Source organism: Triticum aestivum, chromosome 3A (assembly GCF_018294505.1).
Source record: "Triticum aestivum cultivar Chinese Spring chromosome 3A, IWGSC CS RefSeq v2.1, whole genome shotgun sequence".
Classification (NCBI taxonomy): Eukaryota; Viridiplantae; Streptophyta; class Magnoliopsida; order Poales; family Poaceae; genus Triticum; species Triticum aestivum.
Window position 1 is genome coordinate 20,116,257 of NC_057800.1, and position 16,102 is coordinate 20,132,358.

At 48.1% G+C, this 16,102-nt stretch overlaps 2 protein-coding genes across 8 annotated transcripts in view; one reads left to right on the top strand and one right to left on the bottom strand.

The window, feature by feature from the left end:
* The first annotated feature begins 742 nt into the window (after nucleotides 1-742).
* On the top strand, nucleotides 743-1,517 carry LOC123057621 (16.9 kDa class I heat shock protein 1-like). The gene has a single exon (XM_044480550.1). The coding sequence runs from the start codon at nucleotides 861-863 to the stop codon at nucleotides 1,314-1,316; it is 456 nt and encodes a 151-aa protein (XP_044336485.1). The 5' UTR covers nucleotides 743-860; the 3' UTR covers nucleotides 1,317-1,517.
* A 3,426-nt stretch (nucleotides 1,518-4,943) lies between these two features.
* Nucleotides 4,944-16,102, bottom strand: part of LOC123059907 (LEAF RUST 10 DISEASE-RESISTANCE LOCUS RECEPTOR-LIKE PROTEIN KINASE-like 1.2) — a 35,264-nt gene continuing 24,105 nt past the window's right edge. For 4 of the 7 annotated variants that reach the window (XM_044482448.1, XM_044482450.1, XM_044482449.1 and 1 more), the window contains exons 2-4: nucleotides 6,752-6,787; nucleotides 6,325-6,576; nucleotides 4,944-6,173 (exon numbers count right to left, since the gene is read on the bottom strand). In XM_044482448.1, coding sequence (XP_044338383.1) covers nucleotides 5,233-6,173; nucleotides 6,325-6,576; nucleotides 6,752-6,787 — 1,229 coding nt within the window. In that variant the 3' untranslated portion in view covers nucleotides 4,944-5,232. The other 3 variants (XM_044482454.1, XM_044482453.1, XM_044482452.1) reach the window with 3 other exon arrangements.

The following is a 16,102-nucleotide window of genomic DNA, read 5'->3' on the forward strand; positions in this document are numbered from 1 at the left end:
CGGTTGTGGCATCTGTTCATGGCTAGTTGGTGTTTCTAGCCACTTTTTAGTTATGTGTGAGCTTTCTTTGATATTCATTACTTTTGGAGACTTTGGAACCTTGTTCGCACTTCTTTATTTGGTTAATAAGATGATCGTATGCATCATTCTGATGTAAAGATAGAGGAGTCTTCCTTTTCGAAAAAGAAAACACGATTCAAGTGTTTTGGGACCAACTTTTGTGCTAGGAACAACTCTCCGTCGAGGATGACATTTGCGGAGTGCTTCCGCGTGCGACCCAAGTCGCTACAGTTCCGCTTCATTTCGGTGGTGAAAATAATATTGGTTTTAATCAGCGATCTGTACATATTACTATTGCTTAAGTTAAACCTGGACAAAAGATTTGACTCTATCTTATATCAGGTTCATCAAAAAGTCAAGTAATTGGATCGTAGTTTTGGTCTGTGATTGACGTTCTTCTCGGTTGTCTCAGCTCCGGTGCGAGTCGTATGCTCGGTGCGCTCCTGAGGCATCTCGACTTCTCCATGTCGTATCCTAGAAAAGGCTCCATCACATTCCAGAGTACTCGCTGAGGTGCTGCTGGATACTGGATAAGGCCCACTAACACCAAAGCAGGAGAGTGCTCTAGAACACGGTAGCACCTTCATGGGCCGAAAATGGAAACAAGGAGAAGCTCCTGGAGCCAAACGCTCATCAAATGCAGAGTAGTCGAGATGCTTCAAGAGCAGCACCTGCGACGCTATATATCTGGCCTCCCATCGCCCTGTACCCCAACTCAAATCAGTTTCAAGCAAAAGCAGACAACATCCAACGATCCACAGAATTTTCCGAGCGCACAAGCCGAAGCAATCAACACCACGATGTCGATCGTGAGGCGGAGCAACGTGTTCGACCCCTTCGCCGACCTCTGGGCTGACCCCTTCGACACCTTCCGCTCCATCGTCCCGGCGATCTCAGGCGGCAGCAGCGAGACGGCCGCGTTCGCCAACGCCCGGGTGGACTGGAAGGAGACGCCCGAGGCGCACGTCTTCAAGGCCGACCTCCCCGGCGTGAAGAAGGAGGAGGTCAAGGTGGAGGTGGAGGACGGCAACGTGCTCGTCGTCAGCGGCGAGCGCACAAAGGAGGAGGAGGACAAGAACGACAAGTGGCACCGCGTGGAGCGCAGCAGCGGCAAGTTCGTCAGGCGCTTCCGCCTCCCCGAGGACGCCAAGGTGGAGGAGGTGAAGGCCGGGCTGGAGAACGGCGTGCTCACCGTCACCGTGCCCAAGGCCGAGGTCAAGAAGCCTGAGGTGAAGGCCATCCAGATCTCCGGCTGAGTATTCGGGTCTGGTTCATGTGTGTGCGAGTTCTGCAACCTAAAAGTATGCTACAGTCGTGTCTTTGTTCTTGCCGAGTCTGACGAGCCATCTCTGTATTGCGTTTCTTTTCCCTGTCGTGTCTGTACTCTGTACTTGTGTAATCGCCAACAGATTTGGCGATGAATAAATGAGAAGTAAATTGTTCTGATTTTGAGTGCAGTGCAGAATTTGCATACACAAAAATTGAATATTGTTTTTGCTTGTGTTTCGGATGGACACGGAAAACTTGGCCACTGACAGGCTTTGTTCTACACAAACATCTGCTTAAAGAATGATCGATACACTGAATGGTCTTCTGTCTCACATTCAGCTTTCATTAAGCGTGGGTCTACACTGATCAATACCCTGAATGCCCTGAATGTTGATTGTGTGACTTCTATCTCACCTTCAGTTTTCTTGGTTCTTTCTTGAGAAATACCTTCAGTTTTCTTTGATCCTTTTCCTTTGAAAAGTACATTTTTTTTTGTACACACACCCATATCATCACACATATATTAACTCAAATGAAGTCCAAACTTAAGAATTATCCCGGCCAATGGGTTGAAAATAATGGGTTGAAAATCTACTACTCCCTCCGTTTCTATTTAGTCCACGTATTAACTTTAGTCAAAGTCAAGATTTATAAACTTTGAGAAAATTTATAAAAAATATATTAATATATACAACAACAAATCAATACCATCAGATGTATTATTGAATGTACTTTCACATCATATAAATTTATTATAGAAAATGTTTGTACTTTATTTATAAACTTGGTGAAACTTTATGAAGTTTGACTTCAATCAACTCTAATATGTGAAGTAAATAAAAACAGAGAAACTTCCAGTAATTTTTCTTAAGACAACCCTGCCCCCTCCCGCAAGCGTACTCGGGGGAAACCCTAGCGCGCCACCACTCGACTCCTCCAGCCTTTCTCCCTCACCGTCACCGCGATAAAGCCCAGCTGACGTTAGTGGCAGCAGGGATCTAACCTCTCTATTCGCAGTTGACGGCTGGCGCGGAACGACGCAGCGCCAGGAGGCGTTGGACTGTCGCAAGCCTGGCGGCACAACATCCACCCTGCTGGGTCGTGGCGGCTCTACCTGCCGGCGGTGCAATGGTGAACTGGCCCCTGGCGGCGATGCGGTGGCGAACTGGGCCCCTAACGGCGTGTGGCGGATGCGGAGTAGCGGCCTCTTTAGGCGGTGACATGCGGGACGGACCAGACCAGATCAAGCGGATCTCGCGCCGGCGGCCTATCATGTAGAGGGGACTGCTTGCGGCCTGGGTCACAGGCGACCTGCTCTGACATCGCCGACGGCGGTGGATGATGAGCGTCCAGGTGGGCGAGTAGCGACGGCTTGCTTTTCTGTGCGTCGGCGCAGGCTGTGGGTGGCATGGGCCGCGAACGGCCACCCTGTAGTGGTAGGTGGTGGCAGTGGCGCGGTGGGGGACGGCCGTGATCTTCCCCTCCATTCGTCTGGTGCCCCGACCCGGCGCCTGGAGGCGAGCTCCATCGGTCAGTGGCAGTGGCTGATGCTCTAGGCACCTTCGGCGGCCCGGTGGTGGTGGGAGCGAATCCGAGAGGGAGGCAGGGGCCCCCTGGCAGTCCCGTTGCTGAAATCTGGAGAAACCAAATTGGTCATGGCGGAGGTTTGGGTCTTCGGTGGTTGGGGTGGCTGCAGTTGGCGGCCGTCGTTCACTTCCCCTGCCTTGTACGGGTCGACTGGGCCCTGTCCTCACCAAGGAGCTAGATGTGGGGCTCTTGGCGATGCCTTTTGCCACTTCACCAGTTGTTGGCGTCCGGATGCAATGGTGGCGGCGGAGGGGAGATCCGGGATGCCGGGGCAGCGACCCTTGGTGGTGGGAGCCACGATGCTCATGGGCGAAGCTCGCGGCTTAGGTGTGGACACAGCAATCATGGCAGTGTGGGTGACGTGGTGGTCGATGTTTTAGGCGATCGTTCGTGGTCTTGGAGGCTGGGAGGCATGCTGGGTACAGATTCCTATCTGGCTTGTCTAGACAGACGACGGCGGCATTCAAGGATGTCCATGAAGGCATCATCACGGCTACTCTCTTCAGATCGCTCCGTATGAAAACCATGATCCTTTAGATTGAGCGGCAACGGCGCTTTGGTGTTGTTGCTTTACTGAAGACTTCAGTGGAAACCATGATACACTTTACATACGCATCTCATTTCAAATTTTAAGAAAAGACAAAGTGGTTCGGCGTCCTATACCGTATCTTATATGGTGTGATTTCAACATATTTAGTGATGCTCTTTTTAGTGTAAAAGCCGCAAACACTGAAGCATAACTCAAATATATAATTGCAAATTAGTCTGGTGTAGATGCTAGGCTGCCTTCGGCGACGCGCAACCGCAGACTCCGCCTGCGCCACCCGCCCTTGCCTTGGAGTCGAATGAAGCGCTCAGGTTTGGCCAGTCCCGCTTGGAGAAGTTGGTTGCTAAGCCAGCGTCGACGGCGTCTGATCGTAGGTCCTGGACCGATACAAGGCCTAAGCATCCGCAAGCGCAGGTCCGCGAGGACCCAGGCCGACATGCCGTCAACCTTCACGTACACGGTACACCGCCCAACGCACCTTGTTGCGACGCTTCTAGTGCTCCGCCTCGTCGAGGCATTTCTTGGATGAGGATGAGGACGTGTCGCGACCACCGAGGTAGTAGTGGAGGCATGGGGGCGGCTTGGAGGATGCCTGGAAGAAGGGCTCTTCCTTATTCACGACGATCGGGCGCCACTGGCTGGCCGACTGCCAACACGACGGAGATGCGGACGCCTGCTCCTTGTGGCGGCCCGTGATATGGACGACGCGACTACCCAGCGAAGATGCCGTCTCCTCCTTCACGTGACGTCCGATTTGATTTGAATGCCACGTTGGGGCTCGGTAGATGGCGACACCGGATGCAGTTCGGTGTTGCGTCTTCTCGTTTATTTAGGATCAACTAATTCTAATCCTTACTTCCTAATGCATCAAACAAGAGATCAGAACAATCTAATATTTTTTATTAAAAGGGTATATTCTAATCTTCATCTTTTTTTGAAGGGTTCTAATCTCCATCTTTAATCCATCAAAATCTATATATACAAAAAATTGTGAGGTCTACCGAAGCAAAACTTTGTTTTCATTGTCAAAGAGTGCCAAAAAGGGCCTCGGCAACATTCTTTTCAACATTTGATGTTAGATAATCCGCTAGCATTTGACGCTACCGAGTGGTTAGTTGACTGGCTATGGAATCTATGGATGACCAAATCAGGTGAAAACTGCAGGCCATCCGTGAGCAAGTCTGCAAGTGCGCGTCCTCTTTCTAATAATTGTACCTTACTCCTATATATAAGTACTTCCTCCATTCCTAAATACGTATATGACCTTTTAGACATTCCACTATGAACTACTTCTTCCGTTTCAAAATAGATGACACAACTTTGTACCAACTTTGGAACGGAGGGAGTACATACGGATGAATATATACACACTTTAGAGTGTAGATTCACTCATTTTGCTTCGTATGTAGTCTATAGTGGAATCTCTAAAAGGTCTTATATTTAGAAACGGAGGAAGTACATTACTACTCCTATATATAAGTACAGTGTGATTACTTATAATATGAATGTTGATCGGTTCAACTTCTGAATTCAATCTTTTCGTCAACTTGAACTGACTATATGTATATTACAGTGCCTATCCTGGAATTTGCTCCTAGTACATACACCTACCATTTGAATCATTGCCAAGCTCAGAAATGCAGAGTTACTGCAACCATGAGCCTGTACTTATTAGTAAGATGAATCACCTCATTAGCAAACTCTATGCTATATACAACTCATCCGATCGACAGGGCGGCCTTATTTCTTCAGAATCAATACAAAGCACATCATAACCCGCTAGCATTCGATGCTACCGAGTGGTTAGTTGACTGGCTATCGAATCTATGGATGACCGTGTCAGGCGAAAACTGCAAGCCCTCCGTGAGCAAGTGCGCGTCCTCTTTCTGAGAAGCCTTCTTTTTCATGCTCTTAGATTGATAGTCTCCGTCCCTGACGCAAGTCAGGATCTCCACCACCTCCTTGATCGACGGCCTCAGGTCCCTCTCCATCTGCAGGCACTGGAAGGCCACCTCGGCCACGCGGTCGATCGTCCTCTTCGTTTCGGGATCGGTGTCATAGCCGAGCTCCGGATCAACCAGCTGAACAACTTCATGGTTCTGAATCCTGTTGAGAGCCATGTTGGCCAGGTTGATCTCACTGTGGCTCCTGCTCATGTCCACAGCAGGCTTTGAGGATATCAGCTCCACCAACACGACACCAAAGCTGTAGACGTCGCTCTTGTCGGTCAGCTTGTAGCACTGGTGGTACACAGGGTCGACGTAGCCCGGTGTGCCCTGTGGAACAGTCGAGACATGGGTGACCTCGAGCGGGAACAGGCGTGACAGCCCAAAGTCTGCAACTTTGACATGGAAGTTATTGTCCAGTAATATGTTGGTTGTCTTCACATCCCTGTGTATGATCTCGACTGCATGGAGGTAGGCCAGTGCTTCAGCCGTTTCTATGGCAATGTTCAGCCTCAGAGGCCATGTGAGGCCTCGTTCCGCCGAACGGGATCCATGAAGATGGTCCGCGACGGTCCCATTTGCGATGAACTCGTACACCAGGAGAAGGTCACGGCTCATCCGAGACGTGCAGCCATATAGGATGACAAGGTTCTGGTGGAGCAGGCGGGATAGGATGTCAACCTCATTCAGGAATTGCTCAACCCGTCTGTAGTTGTTCTTGTAAAGGCGTTTCACCGCAACTACTCTCCCATCCTTGAGTTTTCCTGAATGACAAAATGTTCAAAGTTGTCATTGCCAAGTGAATTAAGGGCAAGATAATTTTATCAGAGAATACACTTGAGAACAGAGCTCCTAGCATCTGTAATTTACGTATAAGATTGAGAAGCAACGAGTTTCTGAAAACATGTGTTTTACCTTTATAAACAGTTCCAAAGCCACCATCACCAAGCTCCCTTGAAGCACTAAATCCATCAGTAGCCACTTCGAGTTCCTCAAAAGTGAAGATATGAGGAGAACCACCCAGCTCAAGGTCTTTACTGTATGTCGTCATTGAAGATCCACTTCGCATGAACTCATTTGAACCCATAGCTTTTTTCTTCCTCCTTCGTTGGTGCAAGACATAGATGACGAACACCATTAGTGCAAGAGCAGCGCCTAGTGATCCAACTGTTCACAACAAATATAACGCATTAGCAACATGAAGCAACCAAGGGATCTGATTAATTCTTCATCACGAGATTTCACCCCCTTATTCTCCATATTCTGGTACAATATGGAGCACAGGAAATAAGAACCGAAGGAATAGATGGGCCGAACAGCTTCAGAGTTGATTGACACTCACCTACTATGAAAACTGTTTTCGTCCTTTTACTGTCCCCTGCATAAGAAGAGTCTGTAAATATCTTTGCAGTTTATGAAGAAATAAACAAGTATGAGTAATCACTTGACAAATGAAAAGAGCATTATGTAGGATGACTTGGTATTGTCATGATAATTTTGCGAGGTTCTACATAAAGTCGAACTCCCTTTTGTGACTGTTTAATGAGGAAAATCCAGCAACAGCTGAATTTCAGACTCACAACTGACGGTAGCAATGTATACTAAGAAAAAATTCATAGAAGCCACAATCATGATACTTAGATCCTAAAAGTGACACCAGAAATAACGGATTCATACATTTGGCAGTAGGTCAAAATCTATAAAAAAAAGCAACTGTGCCATCATAGTTTTCAAGAAAACAAACAGAGTTGAATAGATAGTTCCATTGAAGCTAGCTTGGTGCCTTGCTACAGAGAAATTTTAAATGGAATGCTGTAAGCTGCCATAATGATTGGCATCGCCCCACTATTCTGCACTCATTAAGCAGTGTTAACACCCAATTACCATGTGCATCAGCACCGCTAAGTATCAACTGAAACTAACCACAGTGCCCGATTCAACTTTACACCCCTAATTCCACAACAAACAGTTGCAACAACTCTGACTTCCACATGTTTGAAAAACGGGCCAGGGCACAGAAAAGTAAGCGCATCGATCGGCAATTACGGGGAATAGTCTGTTTGGAACCGTCAGTACGGCATCTTTGTTGAATAGCGTTGTTGACTAATTCAACATATGCATTTGACTAGGAACCCATAGGCTCCAATCATCCAACGTCTCAATCAATGGGCTAACTTCATCACTAACTACCAGAAACAAAATAGTAGTCTGCAGGAGCTCCAAGAAACCAAGCAAGCACTCTTTTTTTCCCGCAAAAAAGAGAGTTGAAAGAACAACAAAATATCAGTGTCCAATCAGCATTCTATGTTCCTCCTACCAACAGCGACGTAAAACGCAGTAAATCTGTTCTTGACAGCGATTCAATGGCAGATGGCAGTGTCAAAATTGCTACCTACGTCAGGCATTTTGGGAGTCACTGAATCGGTCGCTAGCACTTGAAGTTTTGAGGGGATTAGCTTGATCAAAGAACTACTTAGTTATTGACTAGGGAAATTCATGGTGGCGGTGTCAGTTAATTTTCGTCAACTCACCGCACATCTCAGGGTACACGTCGCCGGAGCAATGGCAGGAAAACCCGGTGCCGTCATTGGCGTACCTGCACTGACCGCCGCTTGCCTCGCACTTGGGGCAATTATCCGACGGCACCGTCCACTCAAGCAGGAACCCTTGCTTCATGCTCCGGACGTAGTCGTCGCCGCCCGGAAAACCAAGAACCGGCACGACGGAGAGACGGCAGGCCGGCAGGACGGGTTCGCGGTGACTGCCGTACTCCCCGCCAAGGCGGATGAAAGACTCGTTGGCGCAACCCGTGCGGTTGAACCCTGGCGGCGTCACCTTCTGCTCCGTGCACTTGTCGAGGACGAGCAGCTCCTTGTTCCTCTTGCTGATGACGAACGGACTCAACCCGAGACCCAGCGAGATGTTGAACCAAAACTTGGGGCAGCCGTCGTGGAGCGGCAGGTTCCTGTCCACGGCGAGGAAGGAGGAGTTCTCGGCGAAGACTTGAACGACCTGGTAGGCCCCGAGTATGGAGCGGCTGAGGAGAGCTTGGCTGCCGTTGCAGTTGAGCTGGAAGGACGGGGAGCCGCAGGGCGGCCGGCCGGGCTCCTCCAGCCAGAACGGGTAACTGATGTTCAGGTCGCCGCATTTCTTGGGCGAGCAGGCCGCAGCGGCCGGCGCCGGCAGCTCGAGAATTGAAGCGACGAGCAGGAGCAGGAGGAGAGGGGGCTGGAGCGGCGGCATGGATTGTGGTGGGGATGGCTGACTGACCGGAGCTGGCGAGGACTAGTTAACGGGACAGAATGGAGGGTGGGATGTGCGACTTGGGGAACAAGGACGGTGGCCAGAGCGGCTTGACCGGTCAGAGTCAACGCTCTATTTCTTTCCCATTTCCGTTTTTTAATCAGTGTCCCTTAGATTTCGGGGAAGCCGTTGGACAGCGGCAATGCCGCGGCGGCGGCCAAGTAGCGCCAACCATGGCCCGCCACGGCGACGGCTTGCCAACCCGCCATTAATTTTGCATGGCCCGCTGGAGAAGGGAAGCTGAGGCCAGATTGTTTGTTTCCTAGGAACTCGATAGAAAATGATTAATTCAACGACTGAACTCACCGCTACCGGCAGCACTCGGCGGCCGCCATGTGAGGAGGAATCCATCGCTGATGAGCTCTATGTAGTCGCTGGCATTCACCTTCCCAGCCGCCCCAAGCACCGGCACGGCGGTGACGTTGCAGCCCGGTAAATGGTAGCTGCCGGCGATCACGCCCGTCGCGTTGTAACGCCCCCCTGCGCGGACAAAGGTGTTGTTCCGGCACACCGTCGCCGCCAGCCCCGCTCGGCGCACCGTCGCCGGCGACGGTGCCCCGGCGCAGTTGTAGAAGATGAGGTTCCGGTTGAGGCCGCTCATGGAGAACGGAGGGCCGATTTTGCTGGCGGTGTTGGCCTTGGGCACGTGGCATCCTCCCTCGCCGGTGAGATTGAAGTCGCCGAGCTTGTGGACGTCGGAGACGAGCAGGGAATCATTGTTGTAGAATATGTTGAGGATCTGCACACCGAACCCGCGCTCGTAGTACCCGAGGTAGGGGACGCCGTCGGTGCAGTGGACCTGGAACCCAAACTGCGCGCACTGGTTCTCCTCATAGCCCGAGACGACCCCGAACGGGGCTGAGACGGTCACGTTGCCGCACCGCTCCGGCTCGCAGGCCGCCGCCGCCGCGACGAGCATCCGTGCCGGCATCGTGGAAGCGACGATGACAACGACGACAACGGAGACGAAGAGGCAAGGCCCAAGGCGCCATGGGAACATGCGAGGGAGGATGATTCTGGTAGATGGCTTAGGTGAGTAGCAGGATAGGTAATTCTTTGGGCACACAAGGTGGATGGAGGAGGATATAGAATTGTATCAACTGAGATACTCATCGTACCTACCTACTACGTATATGGACATCCATCAGGGAAGGGGGGTCAGTGAGTGATCAGCCGGAACATTTGACCGCTGCAACGAACGTCCACACACGCCCATTTCAGTCATCCCATGTCGTGGTCGAGCAGTGAGGCGACTGGACCGGATAAGGTGCGAGCCCGGGCTCCTCGTGTCGATCGGCTGCGGCTAGTGCACGCTCTTGTCGGCCATGGACCCATGGGTGTGAGCTAGCTGGATACGTACTTGTGTGAGGACTGGTAACAGTGGTCGTACACGTGAACCGGTGAAATGTAAGCGCATACTGGTATAGTACATGCATGGACACCTTTGACAGTACTCCAATTAGCTGACCGTACGTATTGACAGTTTTGACACGAACTTTCCACACAATGGCGTACGTGTGCTCGGTACCTACCGGCTTACAGCATATACTAAGTCCAATGTTTAGCATGTTTTTCAAAATCCGAAATTTTCACTAGAAGACTGATGAATCGCGTATGAACCTTTTCGACACTACTGTCAGCCAGTGCCAGACTTCAGGGCTGAGTGTACAAATTGGGGTGATCCAGTCTTGGGCCGTAGCCTAGCAGTAACTTTGTTTCCACTTGTGCTAATGTATGAGCATCTACTTGTGTAAATTAGAACCCACTTGTACTTGGGAGTAATTTACCTTACATCACTAATCAGTCGTACTAGTACGGTCCTAGTGTAGTAGTTGCCGGCGAGAGAAAGAACTCTTTGTTTGCATAATAAAGGGGGGAAAAGCACCCGCGCTGTGAACTGAGAGCGAGAAAAATCGATCTAGTTACATGGGCAGACGCAGAGACCCACAGAAACGATACTACAAAGATCACCCAGGTAAAAAGGCAAATGCCAGGATAAGTTTACTGTGGGTCAAAAAACAGGATCAAAAGATAGACAGGCACTGCCGCCCAGCTCATCAGAAACTAACGGCGGCGCTACACGTTTACCCGACCATCACTCGTGGCCACAACGAGGTCATGCAGCTACCGCACGCAAGGATGAAATGCACCAACACGACAGACAGCCTACGGAAGATAAAAAGGGTACCAGCACTAACTTGCGCAATGCCAACATGATTGCCGGCCAAGATGCATTGCACCGGAGAAAATCTAGCTAGAACAAGCATGTGTTGCCAGGACGTGCCAACTTGGCTATGGTCAAGTGGACGCACGCACAGCCTACTGAGCGAGCAGGAAGGTGGAAATGCCGCGCCGGCCACATCCATCCGCCGCCACAACCACGTACGGCCTTATCCTCTAATAAGAGTGGCATGATTCGATTGATAGCTTGCTTGATCGGATAAGGGAAATCCAAGGCAAGGCGACGCACGCACTGCGCGTCCGTCGTCGTAGCCCAGCTACAAACTGGATCAAAAGATGATTTGGTGGGTGAACTTACGTGGGAGCTCCCATGTCAAGAGGAAGCCATGGCTGATGAGCCGCTTGTAGTCGCCCGCGTCAGCCTTGCCGTATGCGCCCAGCACCGGCGTGACTGCAGCGTCGCAGCCCTCGTAGCCACTGTAGCCGCTCGTCTCCTCGCTGTAACGGCCTCCCGCTTTGGCATACACCTCGCTCCCGTTCCCGCACCTCATCCTCGTCGGCACCAGCTCTCTCTGCCGGCGTGCCAGAGCCGCTGCTCCCGCCTGCTCCGTGCAATTGTACAAGACGAGGTTCAGGTTGATGGTGGTGTTCCAGACCGGGAATTCGCAACTGCTAGAGGCGTTCAGCAATTTCAGCTTGCCTACATCAACCACGTGCAACCTTTCTTCCTCATAAGAGATGTTGACGATTGCAAAGCCGTAACTGAGGGGTACAGAGCTGAGTAGAACTGGAGTACTGCTGTTAAAGCAAGTGACCTCGAAGTCCGGGTAGCCACACGGTCTTCCCGTCTCCCAGTCATTGAGCCAGAAAGGGTCGGAGATGGTGAGGTTGCCGCATCTCTTGGCCAAGCCCGAGCAGCCTGCTTCCACCTGCTGCACAGCCGCCACGACCACGAGCACCAATGGTAGCCAGAGGGCCAAGAAGAACCAGCAGCTCGGAGCCATAGGTGTAGAAGATTTGGGAAGATTAGAGTGAACAGCAAAGGAGGACCGTGGCTGGAAGGGTGGTCATAGGCTACAGGTATGAGAGAATACGGTTGGACGGAGCACGAACGATATATGGCGACGGACGGCGAGTGAGCGGACAACATTAGATTGGAAAATTGGGGCAAATGATCGTCATCCACAAAATATACCCCGAGTGAACACATGGCCTAGTATAGCCATGACTTATCAAACTTCAGGGTTCCCCTTTGACGAGGTAAGCCATGATCATGACCTTCTTTTAACCAGTGATGTGACTTCCGAACCAGGATGCTTCGGCAGGTTCTTTCCGGTTCCGACTACTTCACGCTCTTGTCTGCTATCTAACCAGGTTATAATCCTGGTACAACCTTCACACTTGGCTGGTATAGAACCATTAATTTTGCAATTCACACTTGCCTGGTACTCCCTCCGTAAACTAATATAAGAGCGTTTAGAATACTAAAGTAGTGATCTAAACATTCTTATATTAGTTTACAGAGGGAGTACCTACTATTAATCTTGTCTCACAAGGCCTTATAAACCAGCCAATTGTGTAGGACTTATAGACTGAGTTTTTTTCTCCTATGAACCTGATAAGTTTCAAAACCGTCTGAGTTAACACAAGATTAATTGGCATTATAAACCCGGGCAGCGGGAATAATAACAAGTATCCAATGAATAAAGCCTTTTAACCTACAGTTGCATATTTAAAAATTTAAACACAATTTGTTTTTATAATGTTAGACTTTGTGATGTGCGATATAGCCAGCATAGGAAAAAACAACTTCTTAGCCAAGTTACAAATAGCAAATCCATGGAATGATTTGGGCCTTTTTGATCCAAATGAATTACAATGGATTGTGTATAACTTTAGTCTTCAGAATTCTTTCTATAGGACATGCTCGAATCTAAAGATTATAACCCTTATAATTTTTTCTACTCATCGCCTTGTGCCCCAATTCCCAAGAAAAATCCTCCTTGCATTGACTTGTTATAAGGTTTTACTGTTTTTTTTTTCACAAAAGGACGTTAAATAAACTATCAGGGTATGCACAATCAATGCACACTACCATGCTGCAAGAAAATTCTAAGTCCATGTGATGTAACAAAACAACTCTTATTTCTGTGGTTACATTTAAGAGCCCCCGAAACACAAATGGATTGGCGGTCTGCGACCAAGGACAGAAAACAGTGTCACAGGTGACCCTTGCCAACAGATTCCCTTCACTATCGCACGGCAATCCCTACCGTACAATTGCACCGTAGACCCAGACTTCACGAAAAATCCTAGTCCTGCCTTAGGTTGGAGTGAAGAACGGGCACAGATGGCATGCAAATATGAGTTATTCTTTTCTTTATAGTCATTTTCTGCATTGTTATCTTTCTTTTTTGTTTTCTTTTTTGCAGGAATACCTTTCTGTTTTCATATTCACCCTTTTTCCTTTTTTCTTTTACATTTACTTCTAGTTTTCTCTCTTATTTATTTGTCTTTCTTTCTTATTTATTTCCATTTCTTTCTTAAAAGTACCGTCTTACTATATGGATTTAGTTATTTGTTTATTTTTTACTTTCTTACTCTCCTTGTTTTCAAATAGATAGATACTTGTTCTGAAATGCATGTGCATCTCTTTTGAGATACATTATCAATTTCTTATAGGCATGAACAATTATTTCCAAATATTCTGAAATTTTAAAGTTAGTTTAAAAGGTTGGTTTAAGTATGACATAAGTATATTTTTATACACAAACATCCAACATCTCCTTTTGATGTATTTTTGTATGTTATTTCATAAAAATGGTTTCCAAGAGTAAAAAAATTAAATATAGAAGTGTATCATTTTTATAAAAATAAGTTGTATTAGTAGGCTGCATAACAGCCGCCAGAAAAAAATATAGGCCGGAGCTCCATGACTAGACCAAAATTGCCCTAGAAAAAAATATAGGCCCACTAGTCCGAGCTTTCCATAAAGTCTACTATTTGCCGGTGGGCTGTTAGTGGATCAGTTAACAAGTAGTCCATGATGTCAATATTGGCCGTCGTCCAGACTTCAGAAGTTCATCCCCTCAAAAGAAAAAGAAAAAACATTTGAGAAGTTCAGAGTTCAGTCAGACTAGGCATAAGCCGAGAAGCCACTTACTATTCTGTACCATACCCCAGTTGAATGAACATCTAATGGTCCGCACGGCTACGTACGAACCTACTGAGAGCACTGGTTGACATAGCTAGGAATTCGATTAAAAGATTATTTGACGGGGTGAACTGAACTTACGTGCAGGGTGAGGAGGGGGCAGCTCCCATGTCAGGAGGAAGCCATCCCTCATGAGCTGTTCGTAGTCGCTCGCGCTCGCCCCCGCGGACGAGCCCGGCACCGGCACGATGACCGCGTCGCAGCCCTCCAAAGCGTAGCTGCTGTAGTTCCCGGTTGGGTCGTACTGCACTCCCGCACGAACAAGCACCGTTCACTCGTTCTCGCACCTCACTCTCGTCTCCACCAGTTCTGTGTCCTGACGTGCCGCGGCTGCTGCTCCGTCCTCCTCCGTGCAGTTGTACAGGATGAGGTGCAGGTTGACGGAGGCGATCCTGAACGGGCCGTTCAGTTTGACTGAGGTGTTATAGAACACCCCACGGCACTTGTTGGTGGTGTTCAACACGCCCAGCTTGCCCATATCAACTGCATAGAAGCTGCGTTGCTTGTAGGAGATATTGAGGATTTCAAAGCCCTGGTTGAGTGGTATGGAGCTCCGTAGAGCTGGAATACTGTTGTTGATACAAGCGACATCGAAGTCCGGGTAGGGATCAGGACCGCATGATCTTCCCGTCTCTCTGTCGGTGAGCGAGAACGGATGCAAGATGCTGACGTTGCCGCACTTCATGGTCGAGCAGTCTCCCCCCTGCTGGTCCTCGGCCAACACGAGCATCGGCGGCAGCCACCACACACCGATGAAGAATAAGAACCAACAGCAGCTGGGAGACATCCGAGCAAAAGATTTGGAGAGATTGCAGTGGATAGCAAAGGGTGGTACCTGGATTTGCTGGTCAGGGGCTATGGCTGTGGGAAGGTAGACTACACGTATAAGAGATAATGCCGTGGTGGAAGCACGAACCATATATATATGGGGACCTCGAACGAGCAGAGTATTACTGGTCATTTGACTGGAAATTTGGGACAAGCGATCATCGTCCAGGAAGTTTCCCAATAGACACCATGGACTAGTAAGCCATGACTTAATCAAATCTGTAGGTAAGGTATGCCATGACCTCCGTGAGCCCATGATATCACTAGAACCAGGACCAGGATATTTTGTGCTCTTCTTTAGACATTTATCTAATCTAATGAAAAGAACTTCTAACCTTCGCTTGCACATTTCTACATCTAGACATTGTATAATGTGCGACCTGGCCTGCGTATGAAAACCAACTTAGAGATAGCAAATCCATAGAATGATCATGGTCTTTTTTATTCAAATCACTTACAATGGGTTTTGTTTTCATATTAATCCTTTTTACTTACCTTTTGTTTTCATATTAATAATTTTACATTTTCACCTTTTACTTTTGATATTTTTGTTATTTGCTTATTTCTTCACTTTTTAGGTCAATTTTTAAAATTACTGACTTACTATATGAATTTATTTATATGTATATTTATTTGATTTTTACTGCACTTTTGTAGTAAATATATATTATATATACACTTCCTTTTGAAGTCTTGAACCCTTTTCTTCAACATGAATATTTGTTCTGAAATGTATGAACAACTCTTTTGACATACATGACCATTTTTCTTATAATTATGAATAGCTATTTTCAAATATATGGACATTATTTAATTAGTATAAAAATTAGGTGTACATATGAAACGAAATTATTTTACATGAATATTCGACATATTCTCTTGATGTATTAAAATGACTTTTTATAAGTCATTGCATTAAAAAGACAGTATTTTTTTTAAATATAGAAGTGTACCACATAGGCGCACTTGCTAAAAAACCATAGGCCGACTAACAAGCGTTGCTAAAAAAAACTAATGAGCAAAGCACCGTGGTTAGGCCGAAATTGCCCAAGAAAAATAAACATAGGCCCACTAGTCCAAGTTTCACAGTCTGTTTTCCACTGGGCTGTCAAGAGGATGAGTGAACAAGCCCGCGATGCCTATGTTGGCCGTGCTGCAGAGTCGAGC